The 20,874-nt window shown below is 40.5% G+C and overlaps 1 protein-coding gene across 4 annotated transcripts in view; it reads right to left on the bottom strand.

Annotated features, from left to right (window-relative positions):
* Window positions 1-17,400, bottom strand: part of elna (elastin a) — a 40,996-nt gene extending 23,596 nt beyond the window's left edge. The window contains exons 1-5 of one of the 4 annotated variants that reach the window (XM_055012444.1): window positions 17,117-17,400; window positions 6,463-6,531; window positions 5,893-5,937; window positions 4,734-4,826; window positions 4,429-4,455 (exon numbers count right to left, since the gene is read on the bottom strand). In XM_055012444.1, coding sequence (XP_054868419.1) covers window positions 4,429-4,455; window positions 4,734-4,826; window positions 5,893-5,937; window positions 6,463-6,531; window positions 17,117-17,192 — 310 coding nt within the window. In that variant the 5' untranslated portion in view covers window positions 17,193-17,400. The remainder of the gene's footprint in view (window positions 1-4,428; window positions 4,456-4,733; window positions 4,827-5,892; window positions 5,938-6,462; window positions 6,532-17,116) is intronic. The other 3 variants (XM_055012443.1, XM_055012442.1, XM_055012441.1) reach the window with 3 other exon arrangements.
* Between the last annotated feature and the right edge of the window lie 3,474 nt (window positions 17,401-20,874).

The following is a 20,874-nucleotide window of genomic DNA, read 5'->3' as shown; positions in this document are numbered from 1 at the left end:
ACTCTCTGTTCTACAACAGGTTGGCCTGCTGTGATGGAGGCCGTATGATTCCAGATTTCATAAGACTGTCAAAAACAACTTGCGGAAACATATTTCTACATTATCCAATGTGATCAATCATCATAAATTACATGGATTGCGAAATTTCCTAGAATGATTTTATCTTGCACCTAATTGTTGGGACTACTTTCTCTGTTTTTCCTATACTTTGCATGCTTATTTAGTGGCAGTGAGGAGCCAAAGTAAAGGTGAGCTACGAGGTGAGGGCTATAATCACTCAGCTGCCAGTTTATACAATGCACGTATCTTAAAATCTATTGCAATGTAATCAAAAAGCTAATAAATAGCTTTGCAATAAATCCTGCCTTCATTCTGGAGGCTGTCGGTTGTGTTGCTGGGTTTTATAGCACTATAACTGCATCATAACATTAAGCTGAACAGTACGCTCATATTGCCAGGCTCACAATATCAATTTCCTTCTTACTCTCTGGCTGGTTGGTGGTTGGGAGAGCTACTTCAGTGCATTAGGTGGTCATACATAGCAACGTAGAGGGTCAGCTTTGTCCAGCTACCGTCGGACTGCACAGAGAGTCTTCAGCGGATGCCTACATGTCATCTGACGAAAATGTAGGCAAACTGTCTCCACTTTTGTTTAATTTTGTAGCAGCCACAAAAAACAAAACTAGAAGACGGGCGGCTATGATGAACAACAGCTTGCCAGGCCAAGGGGAAGGCCCAAGTGACTCGCTGCCAACCAGCTTTCAGCTTCTTTCCTTTAGTCATCACTAGTCTCTCACACGTACCAACCACAAACTTTATGAGCCTAGAGAGTAATAAAAAGCTGCCTGCCAGTCACTCTCAACACAATAATGAAAGAGCTTCAGTAGAAGGCAACTGGCCTTTTCTTTCTGGTTCTTGAAGACGTTTCAGCTCTCATCCATCAGAGCTGACCTCTTGGATGAGAGGTGACACGTCTTCAGGAACCCAAGAATGTAAGTGATCTGATGAGTAATCAGACAATCCCTGCATAAAGCAACAGACTTTGTGAATTGGAATTAGGTGTGATTTACATGGGTACTTCAGAAAGTTCTTGGCCTCACACAAAAACATTGGATTATTCATGCAGTATTTCTCAACATAGTCTACTTTAACTTCGATGCACTTGGTCTACCGATGTTCAAGCGTTGCTATACCTTAGCTAATGAAGGTCACATCGTGAGCCTCAATACTCATCAACACTTTGAATATGGTGACCATAAGGCATTGTTTCAATTTGGGAAACAAACAAAAGTCAGATTGTTCAGGTCGGGTGAGTAAGGTTCATGGGGACAACAGTTCAAATCCACATCTGACTGCTTCTGCCACCTGATGCTGTGTGGATGGACACATTATCCCAGAGCAACAGCCAGCTCAATGCTTCCCTCTCTTTTTTTCTTTGACTGCTTCAAACATCTGACTTTTTGTATACAGTGATAAAAAGTTTTATAGTGTATAGTTATGCCCCAGAATGGGAGCTACACATCTTGTTTTCATGGTAAGGCCCAGAACTTTTTGAAGTACCCTCATTGCATTCAAATTTCCAGCAATCTCTTTTACTGATAGTCGACCATGTTAGCAGTCATTAATTACAATGAATCCAAAATTAACTGTACAATTGTGCCACAAGGGGTCTCTTAATCAATGTGGGGAATTATTGTGGGGTCATGGGAGTTGTTGTCTTCACAAATACAGAAGAAAATCTATCTGAGGAAATAATAAAGTTTATTCATGTTACATTTAGTTTTGTATATAGAGAACCTCCCGTTTATAAATGGCTGTTCTAAGTGACCAGTTATCAGCCACTTATAATGCAGTCTTGACATTCCTCCCCAGGCAGTTTGACCACCATTCACATATTCACAATTTCTGAGTGTTTCTTGAGTCACATGACTTAGAGTTAAAATAAATACCTGGTACAAGAACCAAACAGATGTCCAGTTGCCCTTTACTGAAGCTCTTTGGATTACCATGACCTGGATGACTGAGAATCTACACAGACAAATAATCAGAGATGTTTCTCATGTAGTCTTGAAGGACCCTACTGACAAGTAGAAATGGGAAATATATTTGAAAATATAATGGTGATGACAGTATGTCATCCATCTAGTGTATGATTTCAACAATCTAGGCAGAGCAGTGAAATTGCTTACAGATTCTGACTTCCCATAAGTTTTCATTGCTCTAAGACTGATGTAGTGTTATCAGATATCGCTGTTGTCAGTTTGAGACAGTGTTAGAAAGGTGAGACAGACAATATGTTGTCCATCAGCTTCAGTTTGTATTCCCCTGGCAAGCAAATCATAGACACATACTGTGGATTTCCCACCCACTCACAGCGCCTCTCAACCTGAAACAGGCCATTCTAATGATACAATAAAACTACATAAACAGCAAAAACAGTAACCTCAATGTTTCTCGTTAAACTGCCTTCTCACTGCATGAAAGTGACAAGAGGCTAGCCTACGAAAGCCAAGTTTTGGCAATCACACTATGAGGATCATATCCACCTTTGCTTGAGGCAAAAGAGGAAAGGAGACGGTGTCCAACAGCTGTTCATAAGGAGAAAGTTCCTCTCCCCGGCTTTCAGTGTATTGTCAAAGCTGGACGCTGACAAGCTTCACAATTAGTGTAACATTTACAAGGTCTTGCATGAGCTGTGCTGCAATTCACTGCAGTCACGCTACTCACATAGCCAGCTGCTGTTCTCCATTACAGGCCAGGCAAGGTGCATATCTGTGGAATGCAATGTCACCGCTTGACTTTCACACTAGAACGAATGGGCACTTCTTTCTATACGTGTGTGAGGTTGCATCTATGAGCAGATTACCAGTGTTTGCACTGATGAGCCTTTAGCAACAGACTCCTAAATTAAATATTAAAAGTTAATTCAAAAAAAGGGTCTGTGATTTTTCATGTGCTGGTAGAATATAATTTCTTGTGGCATGTTTTCTGAAGCACAAGCCAAACACTGACTGGTGTGACGGAATCAACCTGCAGCTTTATGAGGCTCAACTGTAGATGAACTGTAGAGGTATATTCATATAATAATGGAAAACCTCACATTTGTAAGGTACACAAGCGTTCTTCAGATTTAGACAGTTTCAAGCAATATTATTGTGACGGAATGGAAAGTACTCAAAGTACTGAATAGTAACTGCTCTGTGAATTTAAGTTTCTCATTTCAGTTGAATAATTCGTAAAACCCTTAGTTGACCTCTGGCTATTTCCTTAGTTTTTTCCATACAACAGGGTAAAGTATGGATTATAAATGACAGTGCCAAGACCCAAGTTGATTAAAAACAAAACAAGGAGCTGCTGTTAACATTGTTTGCTTTCCTTTTTCTCACTAACCTAATTTCTCCCATTTACACCTGGTAACGGAGAGGGGGAACCCAAATGCATACAAAAGCAAGAGCAGTATTTCCCAAGTAATGCTGGGCTGTTTCCAGCCAAAGTCAACTTCCACCAAATACTGGATATTAGGTCATTTTCACAAAATGGCTCTCCAGCAACTCTTGTTAGAGGGCAGGGGTGTGGCACTCCGCTGGGACCCTTCTGTAACCCGCTCCATGTGTTATCGGGACTATAAGACGATTGCTTGGTTCCTTATCTTCCTAAACACAGAGAGGTAGGCTGAGATTGTATCAGTGGTTCTTAGGGAAATTAAATGATGGCTAAACATTGCTAGAGCACCAATGTGGCTCAGACTGAAATACAGCAAAGGAAAATATTTACTGTACAGTATCGGCAGAGAAGGGCCGTGGTAAATTTCGACACGGAGGTTTCCAGATATTGTGAGGGTCCAACGTTACAATAACATTAATCAGTGCTCTGGCACCATTGTTTGGCAGGCGTTGATGGCTGTTTGCACTCCGCTAATCAACACTCCTTAATACTCTTAATACAGCAGAGGTGTAACAGTGGGGGAATCTCTGCGTGGACCCGCCCGGTCAGGACGCCCCAAACAGCTGCCAAGCCAGTGTGAACCAGGCCCGGCGAAAACACAGCGGTGATAAGAAGAACTGGTGACAACCGATCAAAAGACTATATCTCTTCAGCTATTGTACTGCATCTGTGCAAGTCTGCCTGTTCTGATTGTGTGCGAATGTAATACAGTCAATACACCGACCTGCTTTATCCGCCCCATAACAATACATTACACTTCCTTCCCTTCAAGGCGCTCCAGCAGTATATGGAAAGCAGAGTATTTTCCATCTTGTAAAGTTCCTCTATTGCAGCATTGCTTCACAGTTATACTGTACAGTGTAAACTGCACAAGAACATGGACAGGATGTGGATACATTTTCAAATAATTTTAGAGAACTTTGATTTGTTATATTGAAAATCTGGACACGTAGCACAGTGACATTTGTAATTGTTACATCTTACCTGGTTTAGGGGCCTTTCCACCTTGTCCTGTTGGGTGAAAATAAATGCAGTATGTCAGGGTTTTGAGCCAAAATTCTAATAATTCCATGTCACAAGAATATTTTACACTTCTTGCACCTTTACACTGTCTTGTTTTGCAAAATATACAAAAACAGTTTCTGCCAAACGTTTATCTTTCTATTCAAGACATATTCATGCTTGTTTTTGATTAACGATATTAGGATGTGGGGTCTGAATATGGAAATATGAGCTGATTGATTCTGCTAAATTAGGTGTGTGCGAGGTGTTTTTTTCCATCTTCGTACCTGCTGGCAGTCCTCCAAAGCCCAGACCTCCAGCACCTCCTGGTACCACACCACCTGGGACAACACCTCGGCCTGCACCTCCATAACCTCCTACTGTCAGGGTTAAAACAGAGACATGCGTGAGTGTGGTCAATTCAGTCATTAAAGTCATTCATCATAGTTGTATCAGCATCTGCAAACAATGTTCACGTCATGTCGTCATGTCCTCTTGATTTTTTGGGGGTATTTTTTTTAGATCACAGTGATCGTTATTACTCACCGCAAATTTCCAATACTCATAATGTCTTCCAATAAAGTGCCTTAATAACAGCAGTTGCCCTCAAACACATTGTTTACTGCTACAGCAATATCCTTAGCATTTAATTATTCCTACTTGGTGGTGATGTGACAAGGAAGTCTCTCCATGTGTTTCCCCCTGATCTGACCAAATCAAAGCTGAGTGCTGACAAGGAAATTTGCCTTTAGAATGCCAATCTGTTTCTTCTTGATTTCATGAACATAAATGCTACGCTGCTGGATGCGCCAACCTAATGTGCACGTGCACTCAAATGTGAAAATGTTAAAGATCAAACGTGTCGTCCCTGCTGTCGTGCCTTTAGTAATCCTGGCTTAAGGAAAGACAAGTGCACAGAGTGATACTTGTTCAACAAATGGGAGCTGAAGCCATGCCAGGACGCTGCATTCGGTTGGCGACCTGTTGCTAAAGTGGTCTGTGTGTGCAGAGACGAGTGTATCTGCTATGGATGTGTGAAATGACAAACACCAGACAGAATATCTGTGGCTGTGCATCATGTCTAATGGAGGAAAAGGCCATTTGGGCAAGCAGATATCTGAGACAGCAACACTGCTTTCATGGCTGACAGATTACTGTACGGAAAATATTTAATTTGGAATGAGTTCAACTAATGTGGGACTCTGCAGAGATCGCCATAGCATGTCTTGGATTCATCTGCAAATGTGCTCTTAGGTCAAAATTAAGTGAAAAACATTCTCAGAAGATACACAAAATATAGAATACTACATAGAAATGGTTAGTTTCTTATGTCTAAATTATTCATATACTCTTGCATGCACCAGTTCATGATAAATCACCCGAAACTCTTAAAACATATTTTTATATTTGGGGAAAAATCATAAATCTAAAGTGTCTTCTACTCACCTGCAGCTTTAGCTGGTTTATAGCCTGCAGGGACTCCTCCAGCTCCTAGTAAAACAACAGTCATACACACCGTTGATTTATGGTTCGCATGCAAACAGCAAAGTAACAGATAGGTTTTGACTGAGTTTAAGCAAAAAAGTTGGTATTTGTTACGTTTATCAGTCTACTTTACCATGAATGCTCGACTTCACATGAAAGAAAGACAAATACTGGAGAAGCATAATAATTGTGTGTGAGCTGTTATCAACCATTTAAATCATTAATGTCAAGACAACTGTGAAAAGTTTCTATTTGGTGACAAAAGCTTGCCAGTTATTGTCCTATCAATACACAAATGTGTGTCTTTTTATTATATTGTACATTACTCATTACGCATTTTGCAAGTATGTTTACTTTTAGTTCAGTTTTTACATTCAGATGGTAGTATTTCTGTTTAGTAAAGCCATTGCTCTGCAGTAGTTTACTTTAAATGTTACAGCTTCGCTAAAGACAAACAGATGGTGACTGCTGTGGCTGTGTTCTGCATCATGTTTGGTCAGCTGTCCAGACAGTAACCGGATGCTCTACTACCTGGAAAGAATCCAGTTCCTGGTCCAGCTCCTCCAGGTCCAAACCCAGCACCAGGTGGTATGTACACACCTGCAACGCACAACAGAAACAGCAAAACGTCATCCTCCATCACCAACATGTGATACTAGCTACAATTGCAGCCAAGCAGTTCCCGGCAATCAATGTTTTCGCTTTTTTCTTTTTTTTTTTTTTTTTTTAAATTGCTATGCTTGTAAGAGCATTTCTAAACAATGACCCCCGTTTATTAGACAAGCATTCTCAAACACATTCATCATCTGTGACCCAGACTGCAGAAGTGAAGTCTAACCCTGGCGTCCACATCTGCTCCGGGTCACAGCGCTGATGGGGATGAAACCCCAACACAGCAGCTCCAGCTCACAGTGAAAGCAAAAAGAACAAACAACTTTATAGGTTTGATGAGGAGTAATTCGAATTCTTTTCATACTGATGAGGTACCGCAGTTGGAAACTTGCTTTTGAGAAAACCACTGCAGCACTGTGGACACCCTTAACCCCCACCGACATCCCCTGGCCTTATTTCTCGCCTGATTTCTGGCCGCGACCCAGAGTAACTCCTGAGATGGTCGTTCTGGATTCCAGACATGGTGGCCTCATGTGTGCTAGGAACAACAACAGAAATAAAAGAAAAGGGAGGATAAAATGACTCCAGTTGTTCTGGGCCGACGGGACTGGTGAGCTAAGGCCAGAACTACAAAGTTACATTTTTCAAGGGAAAAACCTGGTTTGTATCACAAAACCAGAGTACGAATGAAAGAATGGGGCTGCAAGACTACAATTATTATATTTAATGGCTCTTACATATGTTGGGAGGCCAATTAATTTAAACCACATGTCAAAGGTGTTCATGTGTTTATTAGAGAACACTGTGCAAAAACTGGGCTTCGAGTTCTGTCCACTGAGTGCGGCCATTAGGGGAAGAACATTACAAGGCATTACTGTCCGATCTAGCTGAATGAAAATTCACAACACGTGCCACTGAAAAATGCCAAAAAAAGTACAAATCTGTGCAGTTTAATGAGTACGCCAGCATTGAAGAAGGGTTTGGCCATCTCACTAACAAGTTGTGACATATTAAATGGTTTTGTGCCGCAGTAACATTGGGATTCTTTCTATTTGGCAGCTGCAGTTTAAAAAAACAGAACAGTCAGTGCTGATCAGTGGATGGAACCAAGTGTGGGTTGACTGCAAGATGAGAATCTGCATTTCTTTGCTGCAGCAGTTGAACGTGCTGATAACTCTGAGTTGTTTATGTTGAAACTAGCCAGGACAGCGTTGCCATATTTTATGAGATACTCCAAAACGGCACTTAACATCTGATGATAAAAACATTTGTTTGTGATTAAGAGCAAAAATCTTTTCTTTAGTCCTGGGTCGAGTGCCGAGAATTCAGTACAATCATGTGTAATGTAGGAGAATTTCCAGCACAAGTGTAAATGGGAAGAGTTAGCTTCACTTCACACAAAACATGACTCCATGAATGAACAGACAGTGCGTCTCTTAATACAACCTAACTGGAAAGCGTTTGGAGTTGGACAAAGGTAAAGCTGATCAGATTTCTCGTGGTTTGGCCTTGTAATACTGAACCCTGCAAACAGAAATGAGGATAACATTCAGGGTTCTGTACCTTATTAGGAAGTGGCAAAGTCACTGCCGCTGATACATGTGAGCATGTATTAGTTAATGTGAGCTCCACAGCACAGATCTCAGGTTCAGGCACCACACGGCGGCTGCAGATTGTTTGTTCTCCATTCTGCTCCCTCATTTTACAATCAAAAGGAGGATTTCCTGTCTCGGCACTGCAAGTGAGGCAAGAGGGAGTGTGTCTGCTCCACTTTTCCTTTTCGCTCTGAATCCCATCGAGCTACTGTGCCGCTGCTACAGAGTGCATCAGGTTCACTGAGACCACGCATCAAATAAGGCACACACTGACCTCTGCCAAGTGACCTGACATAAATCAAAAAATTTGAAGATTTTTTCTTGATAGTTATAATTGTCTTCATCAGCATCCACTTACATTACTTGTAAACTCAACCGGGTCATGGGAATGAGCTGGAATGTGCGTGATGGACAAGATTGACTTGCAGAGCATGAGAGATCAGACGAGGCAGAATTTATTTTACAGATGTTTTGGGTCAAAAGTTTGCCCTAAGTGTCTGTGTTATGATTTACGCTTACAAATTAAAAAAACATGCAAAAAAATTTTAAAAATCACTTTGTGTGACTTAGTGATCTGATCTTACAGAAACAACTTTGCCTCATGTGTACAAATCTGTCTGCTGCAAGTTATTTCCTTTGGACCAGAGGAAGAAATGTTAAGGTTTTTGAACTTGTTAAGACAAATGGTATGAAAAAGTCAGGGAAGCATCGGTAAATTACTGTTTGCAACAGGATCCGATAAGAAATACGCCTTCTTGCTATCAGTTTCAGGGCAATGACTGTTGCACACTGAATGGCCTGTAGTGCGTATTTTTCACCGTTGCGGTTACTGTGGAGTGCTGTGAGTGCATTAAGAGGGCGATGATGTACATGCACTCACAGGAATCTTGACAGTGATTTTAATTTATCACCATTCTACTTTCGACTTGAATGTGGTCCAGCTGTAGTAGATGGGGTGTCAGTAAGCTAGGAATACAGCCAGTCATCAGCAAAAAAGAAATAAGTCAAAGGGATATGGAAGGTTCATGGTTTGGGAGTGAGATACGGACACTTTCTGCCATATTTTGCATGTTAATCACGGCGTGCAGAGTTTTTCCAAACATTCTAATACTTTATTGCCGCGCCTAAACATTTTTATGCTGCCCAATGAATTGAAAAAGGACGCTGGCAATTCCAATGTTGCGCATGATTTAACTAGAAGATTCCGTTCATTGACTCATGTTCACGTGTTCAGTAAACATTAATGCATCTGTTGGCGACTGAGTCTCGTTAACACGCCTGGACTGGACAGTTCTGTCTACCAGAAATTACATATACAGCTAAACCACATTCTTATTACGCATTTTCAGTTTTTTGCTAGTTTGTAAAGTTTTACAAACACATTTCAAATTTATGGACGCTCATTTTCAGCCAGTGAATGATGTATTAGTTTGGGCGTAATGATCCATAAAATGGAGGGGAAGATTTAAACACGGAAAGTGTTGTTTTGGAACTAATAGCATACTATTTTCCTTCACCTAACCATGTAATTTTGGTGCCTAACCTTAACCAAGCTTCCGACAAGAAGTTAATGTAAAAGTGCCAACAAAAATGTGATGTTTTCCCGAACCTAACCAAGAAGTGGAAATGAAGCTTAGACTTGACAAGTTCCAAGAGTTTTTCATCATGCTGTGAAACTTCGTCCACCAATCACAGCTCGTCTTGCGATCAGGGAAGCGTCTCATTGGGCGACTCAGTTGCACTCTATAAATGTGTCTCTTGGTAGTTTTTAATTTTGAAGCTGTAGCAACCAGATCGTGACTCACTCTGGTGCTTTCAATGCAGAACTCCACTGAACAACAATGCATTTTACCTTCAGAGTTTTAGGTTTTTCTACATGTCATGTATATTTTTATACTTCAAAGTGTTCTCTGCAGCAGCTCAGTCATAAACGCATCATGTTTGTGCGCTTACTAAGATTCTGTATTTAATCTTTCACTTTTCATATGTAAGAATAATGAGTCCTGTTGCCGACTTGTGCCTCCATCCTCTTCTCCTGCCTTCTTTAAAGGGCTCATTGATGCTTGATGTTGGAATTGTGTCACTGTGGTCACAAGATACTACTCCCAATCAAACAGCTACTGCTAAACCTCCTTTTGGGTTTAAAATAAAGGAGGAGAATGGGAACATCACTCCACTCACTGCAAGGACCAGGTTGTATAAATGTGCCATCTTCACCTGAGCTGCTGTTCATGAGCCCAGCAGGTGATCCACATTCTCAGCCCACACTGTAGAAGCAACGGGGAGTTGAAACGTGTCAAGAGAGACAAGTTTTGAGGTTAATTGAGTCAAGACTGCACTTCACAGGCCGACGTGGCTTAAATAAACTAAGTAAAGACACTAAAGAGAATAAAGAAAGGGCAAAAAGCTACTTCTGTACAGTGTCTTACGTGGTCTTGAGGATAATTGCTAACATACATGCCACATGCAAGCATACGTAAAGGGTTTACGTATATGGAGCTGGTGTACAAACATTATGGTTCCCACTTGGGCCGCCCAATTTTCAGGCCATGTGGAAGCATGCTGGGACATGGTTGCTGGGTTAACACATGCTAAATGTGTGTTTGCAACTGAAGAACCATCCAGAGAAAAGAATTCAACATTTTTCATTATAATGTGTATTTTTTGTCTGGAACTATAATATTTTATTTTCAGGTATGCCCACTGTCCATCAACCTGTCAGATCTTTTGATATTTTTGTGATTTTCAACCCCAGACAGCATAACTGAACGTCATTAATCAGAGGTTTTAGACAGACAACGATGGTGATAGGTATTGTTTGATAAAACAGTTTCTTCGCTGAAGTTACACAACTTATTGTAGTATTTCAAAAATGCTGGTTGCAGCTATGTGGAAAATTTCAGGATCATAACATATCATGTGTAGTTGACAAGTTATATCCACCAGAAATATATATTTTTTAACAACTCAGTTTCTTTAGGAGAGATAATCTTGTGACCACTTTCACACTGTTGTTAAAACCCACATCTAACAAGTGAGCACAGTTGCTGAGAAAATCTTTTGAATTTGATTTCCAGAGGACTCAAATTTGCACTTAAACAACTCGATGGGGTGTGAAAAGCTCAAAGTCTTACATCAAAATCATTTCCATATACAACATATGTGCATGCAAGTGTTTTAGTTTCTCTGGTTCCCTTGTTTTGAATTTTGATAAAATGACATAGTTCACAAGACACAAGCCAACAAGTGGGAGGAGCTCGTATGTTTAATTTAGCATAATGTCATGTTTTGAGCATCAGCCTGGAAAGTAGAAAGTGACATGTTTATCAGCTGTTTAGCTGGCAAGTTAATTGATCTGCATTAGTATTGGCACAGAAAACCCTTTTGTGATTCATGAATTTATCACAATTACAGAAGAAGTGGAACATTTATATTGGCCTATACACTTCATTTTATGGAGGATCTGGGTTACTGGGCCCAAAAATAATGCCTGGGTAGCAGAGAAGGTAGGAAATTATAAGTCAGAACCTGTTTTTGTTGTTAAATCAAACGAAAGCCAATGACGGGTTTTTCCATGGTAATTTCCGTGTTAATAGCAGTTTTTACAATTACTCTTTGTGACTTGAAAAAGCTTAGTTGTCTTTCATTTGCAGCTGGTGAGTAATGTGACATTTCCCCGCCACTCTGCTGTGGTTGTTTAATAATTGGAGTTGACTGAACAATTTGCTGGACTCTTAGGCAGGCAAAACAAACTCCTGTGAGTCCACATGCAATACTCACACATGCACCCTCAGAAAAAAAGGGAATTATGGAATTACCTTCTCCAAAGACTTGCAGAACCATCTACGATAACAGGACACAGTTTGGGAAGTGCTGAGGAAAACTACGCTGTGGTGTTTACTTTGCTCCAACCACCTCACATGTACACACAGTGCACCGCTAATAAAAAAAATGTTTTGGCAAACTAGCAAGTGTTTGCTGTGTTCATATGTATCCAAAACCACTGTCCCACAAGAGGAGGTTTGGTTGTTTCTTTATGGAAAGCTCTCATACGGCAACCAGAGCAACGGAGTAGTGAAGCAAACACTGTGGTTCCTGGCACCCTCACATCTCCCGTTATCAGACATGTGACAGCTGGCCTATCAGTCACCCTTTGCACTGTTTTCCACAGCGTGAAGGAGGGTGGAGGCGAAAAATGTGAGAAGCATCTCAGAAACCAAAAAAAAAATGTATAACATAAAATCCATCTTATTCTCGCACCCGCATGATTCTACCTTCCCTTTCTAGACTTGCCCAACCTCATCTTTAGTGACACTTCCCTAAAGCAGAACATTAGTGGGAGGTGAGGAGACCAGATTAAACTCCTGTCATGGTTTGCCTTTCGGTGTCTTGGGTGAAGGCTTTCCACTGGAAGCTGACAAGGGATCGTTACAAGATTAGGAAAGTCATGCCTTTGAAACCAAAAAAAAAAGGAATTTGGAACAGCTGCAGACTCTCCTGTGTGAGCGCCGTGGAGTAGAACATGACGGAGGAATAAGCCATGGTTGAAGATAACCATCAACCATGTGAAATCCCTACAAGCTAATGGAACAAACTGTTCATCTTACGACTTCATTCCAGAGACTGATTTATGCGATCAGATCCCAGTAGGGCTGATACGGTTATTAAATGTCAAAAGCACCATAAATGACTGCATTCACTGCTTGGCATTTCCTAAAAAAATGAACTGATACACCACCTGAAAATACCAACAATTTGACTGAACTCTGTCGATTTGTGAAAAATATTTAATAGAGGAAACAAAGAGAGTTTCTGCTTTAAAAAAATGTTATGCTGCGCTTTGGAATGAACTCCCTGAAATAAGAGAACAAAGCATAAAAAGTGAGGAATCATCAATCAGATTTATGACACAATATTGACATTTACACTTTGGTTTTATCCTGGCGAGGACAAACACAGGATGAAGGCATAAAATCTGTGATTTATGTGAAGAGAGCAAAATCTTCATGACCAGTCCAATGCTGCCTGCAGACATTTTATGAACTGTATTTGGGAAATGTTCTCCAGTAGTTGTGTTGCTAAAATCTGACCAAAAAAAGCAGTTGTGTTTGGTTCAGACCAATGATTGTAAATGCCTCAGGGTGCCATGTTTGCTCCCACCACTGCTTGCAAAAATCTAATTCCAATTCCCCACAAAGGGACTAATGCAACACAGCATACAATGTTTTCATTCCAGAGGATTTTGATTAAACTGACGTCATGTGTTTAATCAGAATTTAATTTTATTACGACCTCTTTTTTCATCAGTAATGGTTTCATATTTATAAAAAAACAATAATGTTGTGCTCATGTTGTCATGTTGCTTGTAAACCTAGAAGACGCTGGACATTAGCGGTGGCCGGTGAGGATGAAAACATTCCTGACAGGAGCCATTTCAGATTGCTGGCCTGGCCTGAGCGCTCCCAGCAGCTCACAGCCTGGTGAGGGCTGCTTGCAGAGTGGCTGGAATGAATCATCTCTGTTAATGTGCTTCTTTGTTGAACACTTGGCACTGGCAGATCGCAGACCAAACATCTGACTGGAAGATGCTAGGACCGACATTTCCCCACAACCAAAGAGCAAAGTATTCACTGATATGTGTTTCGAGCAGTGGTGCGAACACCCTCACTGCGGTTGTACACATGTCGTATCTACATAAGTGAAAGCTTTGTGAGAAACCTGTAGGCGTTTGAGTCGTGAGCATATTAGATTGCAAATCGGCAAGTCGGCCATCTAGTTAAGAAGCACTGCTTTAAACAGGACGTAGATTTACAAAGGTAGGACTACCAATAAAAACCACGTGTATTGCGCTAAGAAGTTGTGCCCCAGACATTTGGAGTGCAGTCCTTTTGGATTTATGTGCTTTAAAGCAACTCATCCGTTCTAAACTTCTGGTCTGATCCTTACAGCACTCTTAACAGTAGTTACAATAAAGACTCTGACAGGAAAATTTTTCAGCCAACAGGTTTCTTAATCGCTTCTGGATAGAAACTGAAATGCAGAGAGTGCATGGCAACACGCTTTTATGTAAAACGTGGATGCAACTATCCAATCTCCGCAGCTTTCTCAGGATTTGTGCCAGTGCAAGACGTGTATACATGGAATAACGGGTCTTTCACAATAGCAAACCCAATCAGTGCCTGTAACCAAACAGCTCCTACCCAAATGTGTACTGAATGAAGTCACCTCGCTGCAAATTACACCAAACCACTCAACATCAACAAATTAAAATGCTGTTGTGGATCCAGCGCTAAGCAAGCTGAAGAAAGCCTCTGTGAAGAAAGCAACATCTGTGTGCCGTTCAGACAGTACCTCAAATGGTATGTTTCTTAATTTGCAGTGTGGAGCCGGTGAGCGCTGGGATGCCTATATGTCACATAAATCCACTGTGCTGTGGTTGGCACTCAACCCTGCCAGCAGAGGGATTAGAGCCTGAGAGGTGTTCACAACACGTGATCAATAAAGCCCGGTTGCTACGGGTATGAAGACAAGGTGCCCACCAGCAGTGCTGCCATTCACAACTGGCGTTTTGTGACAGCCAGCGTTTGCCATCCAATCTGCGCTGATTTCTTTCAACTTCACCCACAGCCAGGCAAGTGTCACTGATTAATGTATTAAATTCCTCAGGGCTGATCTTGGCCGATGCCAAATGAGGCAAACTGGCTTCCAGCCGTACTAAAGAAAACATCACACAACCTCTATAATTCTTCTGAGACTATGAGGGAACAGAAAAGTTTTTTCCCTTTTTCATCTGAGCTTAAAGCCAAATTTCTGCCCATCAGCGTTGTGTCATTAACTGTGTTTGTCCTTTCAGCCAAACTAATGACTTTGACACAAGTCCAGTTGGTTGTTGAGGTTGTTTGGAGATATGCAATATGCGTCAAGGTAAGAAACAGGACGGGAAAGCTGATGTGCTGAGGCTTGTGAATCAGTTGTCTAATGTAGCACTGAAAAATAGATGCAACTGAGCAGAAGCTGCAACAGTACAAATTTATTTTGTTAAGAAAAACATGTAAATAGGTCAATGCATCTGACACATTTTCACTGGTAGAATGTAAAGTGGGTCTCCTGCATCCTTCATCATACAAAGATGAACCAACCAACACTTTCTATAGGTCATAGGCCAGCATGGCACATTAACAAAGCCCATCCCAGATGTTTCCTCTATAGGTCCATAACTCATTTACACTTGTCGACAGAAAGCATTCAGACAGATTTGGCCCTCAGTCACAATTCAAAAGGGTGTATTTCTTTAGTAAAAGAGGTGTTTTCTGGGCAGAGGCATTAAATGGGTGGATTGGTTGTTAATGAGGTTCTTGTTACTCACAGATAATTTACCTTTGGATCGTGCCCAGAGGGTTTTTTTCAGGTCAGAGTGCACAGAAACAGATGGAACCAGTTTGAGCTCCAAAGAAATTTTTGATATGGATGGATTCAACACTCACTTGAGATCAAAGTTGTGCTGCTAAGCCAATATTGATATTTGTTGGCTCCTTTACCTGCTATATATTTTGCCTGAAAGCACCTCAAAATCTGAACAGAAATACAGCTGGTGCAAGAGAAGAAATGATAAATGAGCCATGAGACGGGGAGAAGAAGGAGATTTTTGATGACACAATCTACGACCTGACAAAGACAGACTTGATAAACTTTGTCACTGAATTTTTTTTTTTTTTTTTTTTTAAAGGCAGATGAAACAGCTATGCACCAAATGTTCAATTTAGGAATCTAACAACTTAATCAAACTGCGTCTGAAAGGCCACTTGGACACTGAAAGATAAGAAATACAAACAACTGTGACTTCTGAGCAAATAAATACAACAAAAAATGGACTCGACTGCAGCATACCAAGTCCCAGATGATTAACATGTTTTCCAGTTGGGGGCTGAATAACTCAGAGAATCTCAGCCAACACACAGAGACGGAGAACCAATCGAAGTCGTGCAGAAGGAGGAGAAAAAAGCAAACTCACTAACTGAATGATAGTGGAAGGAAAGGCACTCTCACAACCTCTCTCCCTCTCTGTCTCATACAGATAAGACACAACTTCAAACTGCACTCGAAACTAACCCTTCAAATGGTTGCAAAAGGAGAGCTGCTCAGAGCTTTCAGGGTGACTCTCACGTGCAGTCTGTCCATCCAGGAGTTCATCAGAGGTGAATCTAAACTATGCGGTTTTACAGGGAAGACAGAGGAGCCAGCTGGAACCTCTTCTTCCTGACATTTTTTCAGGACTTTCAGCCATGTAAACATAGATGTGCATAGGTGTGTGCATGTAGGAGCCAGTTTCACCATCACAAATGCATTAAAAACTCATTTAGAGCACAAATGCTTGCTTAATAGTTTAAATTTGGCTTGCACATATGCTAATAACATTGCCAGGACTACATTATAATAAAGTTAGGATGCAGGTTTATGTGCTTCAAAGTCAGAAATATCTAGACAGCTACTGAACCTCACTACTAACTTAGCATCAATGGACATGTCATGTGACAAATGTGATGTAAATACGAGGTAAAGATCAACCTGCTTTGCGTCTATTATGATGTCTTCTACAGCAGTGATGCAATGGAAATATTAGCATATGGAGATTTCATAAAAACTAGAATCAGTATCAGTAAAGTAAAACCACCAAACCAAATATAATGTATTTGGGATTTGGCCAAAAGTAAGAAAAAAAAAAAGAAGTTAGTCTTAAACTGCTTTTATTTCATACACTGCAACAAATTTAAATAATGCATAATTTATTTCTCACATCAAAGGTTTCATTTAAATTCGGTACTCCCTGATAACTTACAGCTAATGAGTATCAACAAAACTTTAAATTACTTATGATGTTTAGTTTTAGGTCACAGGAACAGTCAAAAAGTGCACCTGCTCTGAGTCTGTGACTGATGAGCAAAGATTAGAGCTCCGTTCACCTGCAAGCACTCACTTACCTCCTTGTAGAGAGGGCTGAAGCAGTGCTAAGAGGAAGAGTCCACAGAAGAGCAACAGAATGTTTCTGTTAGCCATCTCGCTCCAAAATGCACCACCCCTCTCCCGATCAGCTGGTTTTATTCTCTCCTTGCTAATTACCACTACTAGCCCCGAAGTCTCAAACACTGGGTGAAAAAAAAAAAAAAAAACGTGAAAAAGATATGGGAGTCGGTGTAATTAAAGGAGGGCAAAGACTCTGGTTCAATGGATCACTTTGCTTTTTTCCTCCTCTATGTCTGGTGTTGCTGTTTTTATTCTGGTCACTCCTGCCAACAGTACGGATGCTGTTGCCAGCAAAGGAAAAGAGAGAGAGAGGAAAAGAGACACTCACACAGAAAGAGAGAGAGAGAGAGAGAGAGAGAGAGTGAGACCCCCCCTTCATCCAGAAGGAATTGAACTGTCTGCCAAGCATTCGCATGGATATGGAGCGTACTTATCTGTAACAGTCAAGGAACAGAGTGAGGAAGAGCACACCACATACCGGCATAATTACCTGTTCTCTGCAGCTCTAATTTTCAGCTCATTGGCTTTCAACACTAGTCAGTAACATTAGTATTTGATTTTTTTTTTTATTTTTTAGCTCTTAAGCAAGTCATCCAGAAAACGTTGAGGCAAGTGAGAAGAGAAAACAGCAACTATCAGCATGTGTCCACAAAAAAATAGGAACAAGACATTACGGTGTCATTGGCTCCATGAATAATCTGGAAATGGCTGCGCCTGGCAAACTGTGAATGGAAGGAAAGAAATGAGAAAGCTGTCGGCATCACACGGAGCAAAGAAACACCAGGTTGTTAGTCTGAGCAGCTCCACAGTCAGATCGCCTGGATGATTGTCACAGTCGGTCATGCCGGAGAGACTTTAAATGACTGACTGAGCTGTGCTTTTGTAAACAGGAGCTGATAGATTTGACCCTTGCGACATTCATCTTCACAGGAGTGAAGGAGTTTTTTACTAAATCCAAACTATGTGCTTTTAAAAGTAACAGCAACATCTTGCAGCTTTAATATTTCTTTTACGGGTTTCCAATGTCCTAAAGCTGTGCCAAAACAAGTCTAGCCTGTATCACCACGTTTTTATTTCCATGTGGGGAAACATATTCATCACATTTTTGCAAATTCCTTGTAAGGCAATAATGAAAAACCACCTCCTTCTCTTCGTTTACCAAATATATTCACTTTAGGACAACTTCATTACCTCCCGACTGATTAACTGTTTCACAGATAGATAAACGCAGCACCGAGCTTCATCACTAACAGGATACATCCTTTTCCAGACACCTGTGCACCGACTCATCTTGGCTCAACATGTCCAGCCATTACTTAAAAAACACCTCAGCGCTGACAGTGCTGACATTGTCCATCCTTTTGTTCTTTCCTGGGACACATTTTTGGGATTTCAAGTAGAAGAGGTTGTGCAGAGGTGCTTTTTTTTTTCTTTTACTGGCACGAGCTCCAGCCAAAGTCATTACTCTCTCAGACACAAACCTGACAGACCGGGCTGTTGCATGCATGCTAATGGCTTCTGCTTTCCAAGACACACAGTATCCTTCATAGCAGTGACGTCCACCATTAGCGCTCATATTCCCTCATGTTGATTCCCTTGAAGTTATGTCAGGCATGCAAACAATATCAGCTGTTAAAGGTTTGCTCAGGCTGAAAGCATATTTTCACTTGAATTATGAAGTAGAGTCATACAGCAATGGATAAGCTCGACTTTTTCAGCCAAGTAGAAATTATTTCCATTTGTGCCCAAGCATCTTCTTCACAATTCCTGCGTCTGCTATGACTTACCTTTGTCATGCCAGTAATTTACCTTCATACAGTCAGTGCCAACACACACTTCAGATGCCGATGTGCAGCATACAACCATTGTCTTCTCAGTTATTTAGGCCAATCATAAAATGAGTCGTCAACGTTGTGTGAAGACTAATGGGAGCAAAGCATTATTGATGGAGAAATAATGGGAAACAAAAGAATAGTGGAGAAAATATTTAGATCCTTTACTTCATTCAAAGTACCAATGAAAAAATATTCCATTACAGACCAAAGTTCAGCAAGAAAAATCCTACTTAAGAAAAGTACATAAACATTAGCGGCAAAATGTAGTTTTAAGTCCTGGTTTGGTCCGTCAGACTGATGAATTATCATATATGACATCATTAGATTACAAATACTGAAGCGTCAGCAGCTTGTTGCTGTTGTAGCTGCTGCAGGTGGATCTACTTTGAACTGTTTTATATACAGTTTTATATACAGGGACGGCAGATAAATCTGAGAGTACGTCAGATGATTAATGGTGGAGGGAAGAAGAAAAAACAAAGTTCTGATACACAAATCTGTTTTCAGTTTTCGGACTTTGTGTCTAATCTTGGATTTTTTGGTGAGATATTGGACCATTTGAACAGTTATGGAAAGAAGATCACAGGAGATGTTAAGAGGGAAAAAAATCACTATTTGTTGAAGCTGTTCACAACTCATAGATGTCTGAAATGTGACCCCGACTACACACTGCTTTTTGGAGGACATCAACAGCCAAAAAAGTTGGAAGCCATTGATTTAATCTTTAAGAATCTGTTGTTTTTTAGAAGCTTGTATTATCATCCATTTAGAAAAGCCTTCATTTTGGAAGAGACTAGAACTGTCAGATAAATGTAGTGAGGTAAAACGTACAATGTTTCCCTCTGAAATTTGAGGGAGTGGAGATATAAAGTAGCAAAACATGGAAATACTTAAGTACAAATACCTCAAAAATGCACACTGGAGCAGCATTTGAATAAATGTGCTTTTCACTACTGAGTTTCCTAAATGTCAGATCCCAACCTAATTACTCATTACCTAACTTGTTATTCTCAAAATGTTGCCGGCACACAAAGGTGGCAGCACCAGATGAACAAACATCACATAACTGCATGTAAACAAATGAAGCTGGTGCAGCAGGTAAACAGAATAATTGGCAAGATTTGGATATGAACTCAGTGGAGCAAGTTTGTTTATAAGTTCACTAAATTGTTCAAATGTGATTAAACAATTGAAATATCATTTGCTTTTCTCAGAGCATGCTTAAGATGCCATTGTCTTAGTGTGCATAACGACAAGATTAATAACAAAAGGCAACTTAAAATATTCCTGTGTCATACATGCTGGAATTCTGATTTCGTCGATGAATGAGGACATCTGTTTTCTTCATTAAACTCATCAGGTACTTGAAAAAAAACACACACACACTGAACAAGTCCAAAAACATGGAAAATCTGGAAGCGCTCTGGACTTTTATGATTAAAGTAAATCATTAATTACAATCCAAACATCAGGAGGACACTGACCTAATGCTGTAAGATGTTTTGCATGGTACTATTCTTTCCGTGTTTGATTTAAGACCAAAAAAGCCCAGCTGACAAGTCTGTTTGGGAAGTGAAAGTGTATTCTGGATGAGAGCAGTGTTTTTCCCAATTTATTTGCGAGTCTAAATGTCTATTTTAGCTCATGTCTGGTATTCCTCCTCTGGCCTGTTTCTGATGGTGTTTTTGCCAAAAAAGCAAAGATTGAACATAGACTTTTGCGAAGACTGTAGAGGTGACACATAACTAACTGTCATTAATATAACTTTAAACTGCTGGCTCTGTTTAACACGTATGTTTGACAGGCTGTAATTTCTTTTTGCCTTTTTCCAGATGGAAAAAAATTATTTAGCATTTATAGTTTGCGGTATAGTCGGAACA

This window comes from Amphiprion ocellaris, chromosome 7 (genome assembly GCF_022539595.1).
Source record: "Amphiprion ocellaris isolate individual 3 ecotype Okinawa chromosome 7, ASM2253959v1, whole genome shotgun sequence".
Taxonomy (NCBI): Eukaryota; Metazoa; Chordata; class Actinopteri; family Pomacentridae; genus Amphiprion; species Amphiprion ocellaris.
This window is presented reverse-complemented; position numbering and strand designations above follow the sequence as displayed.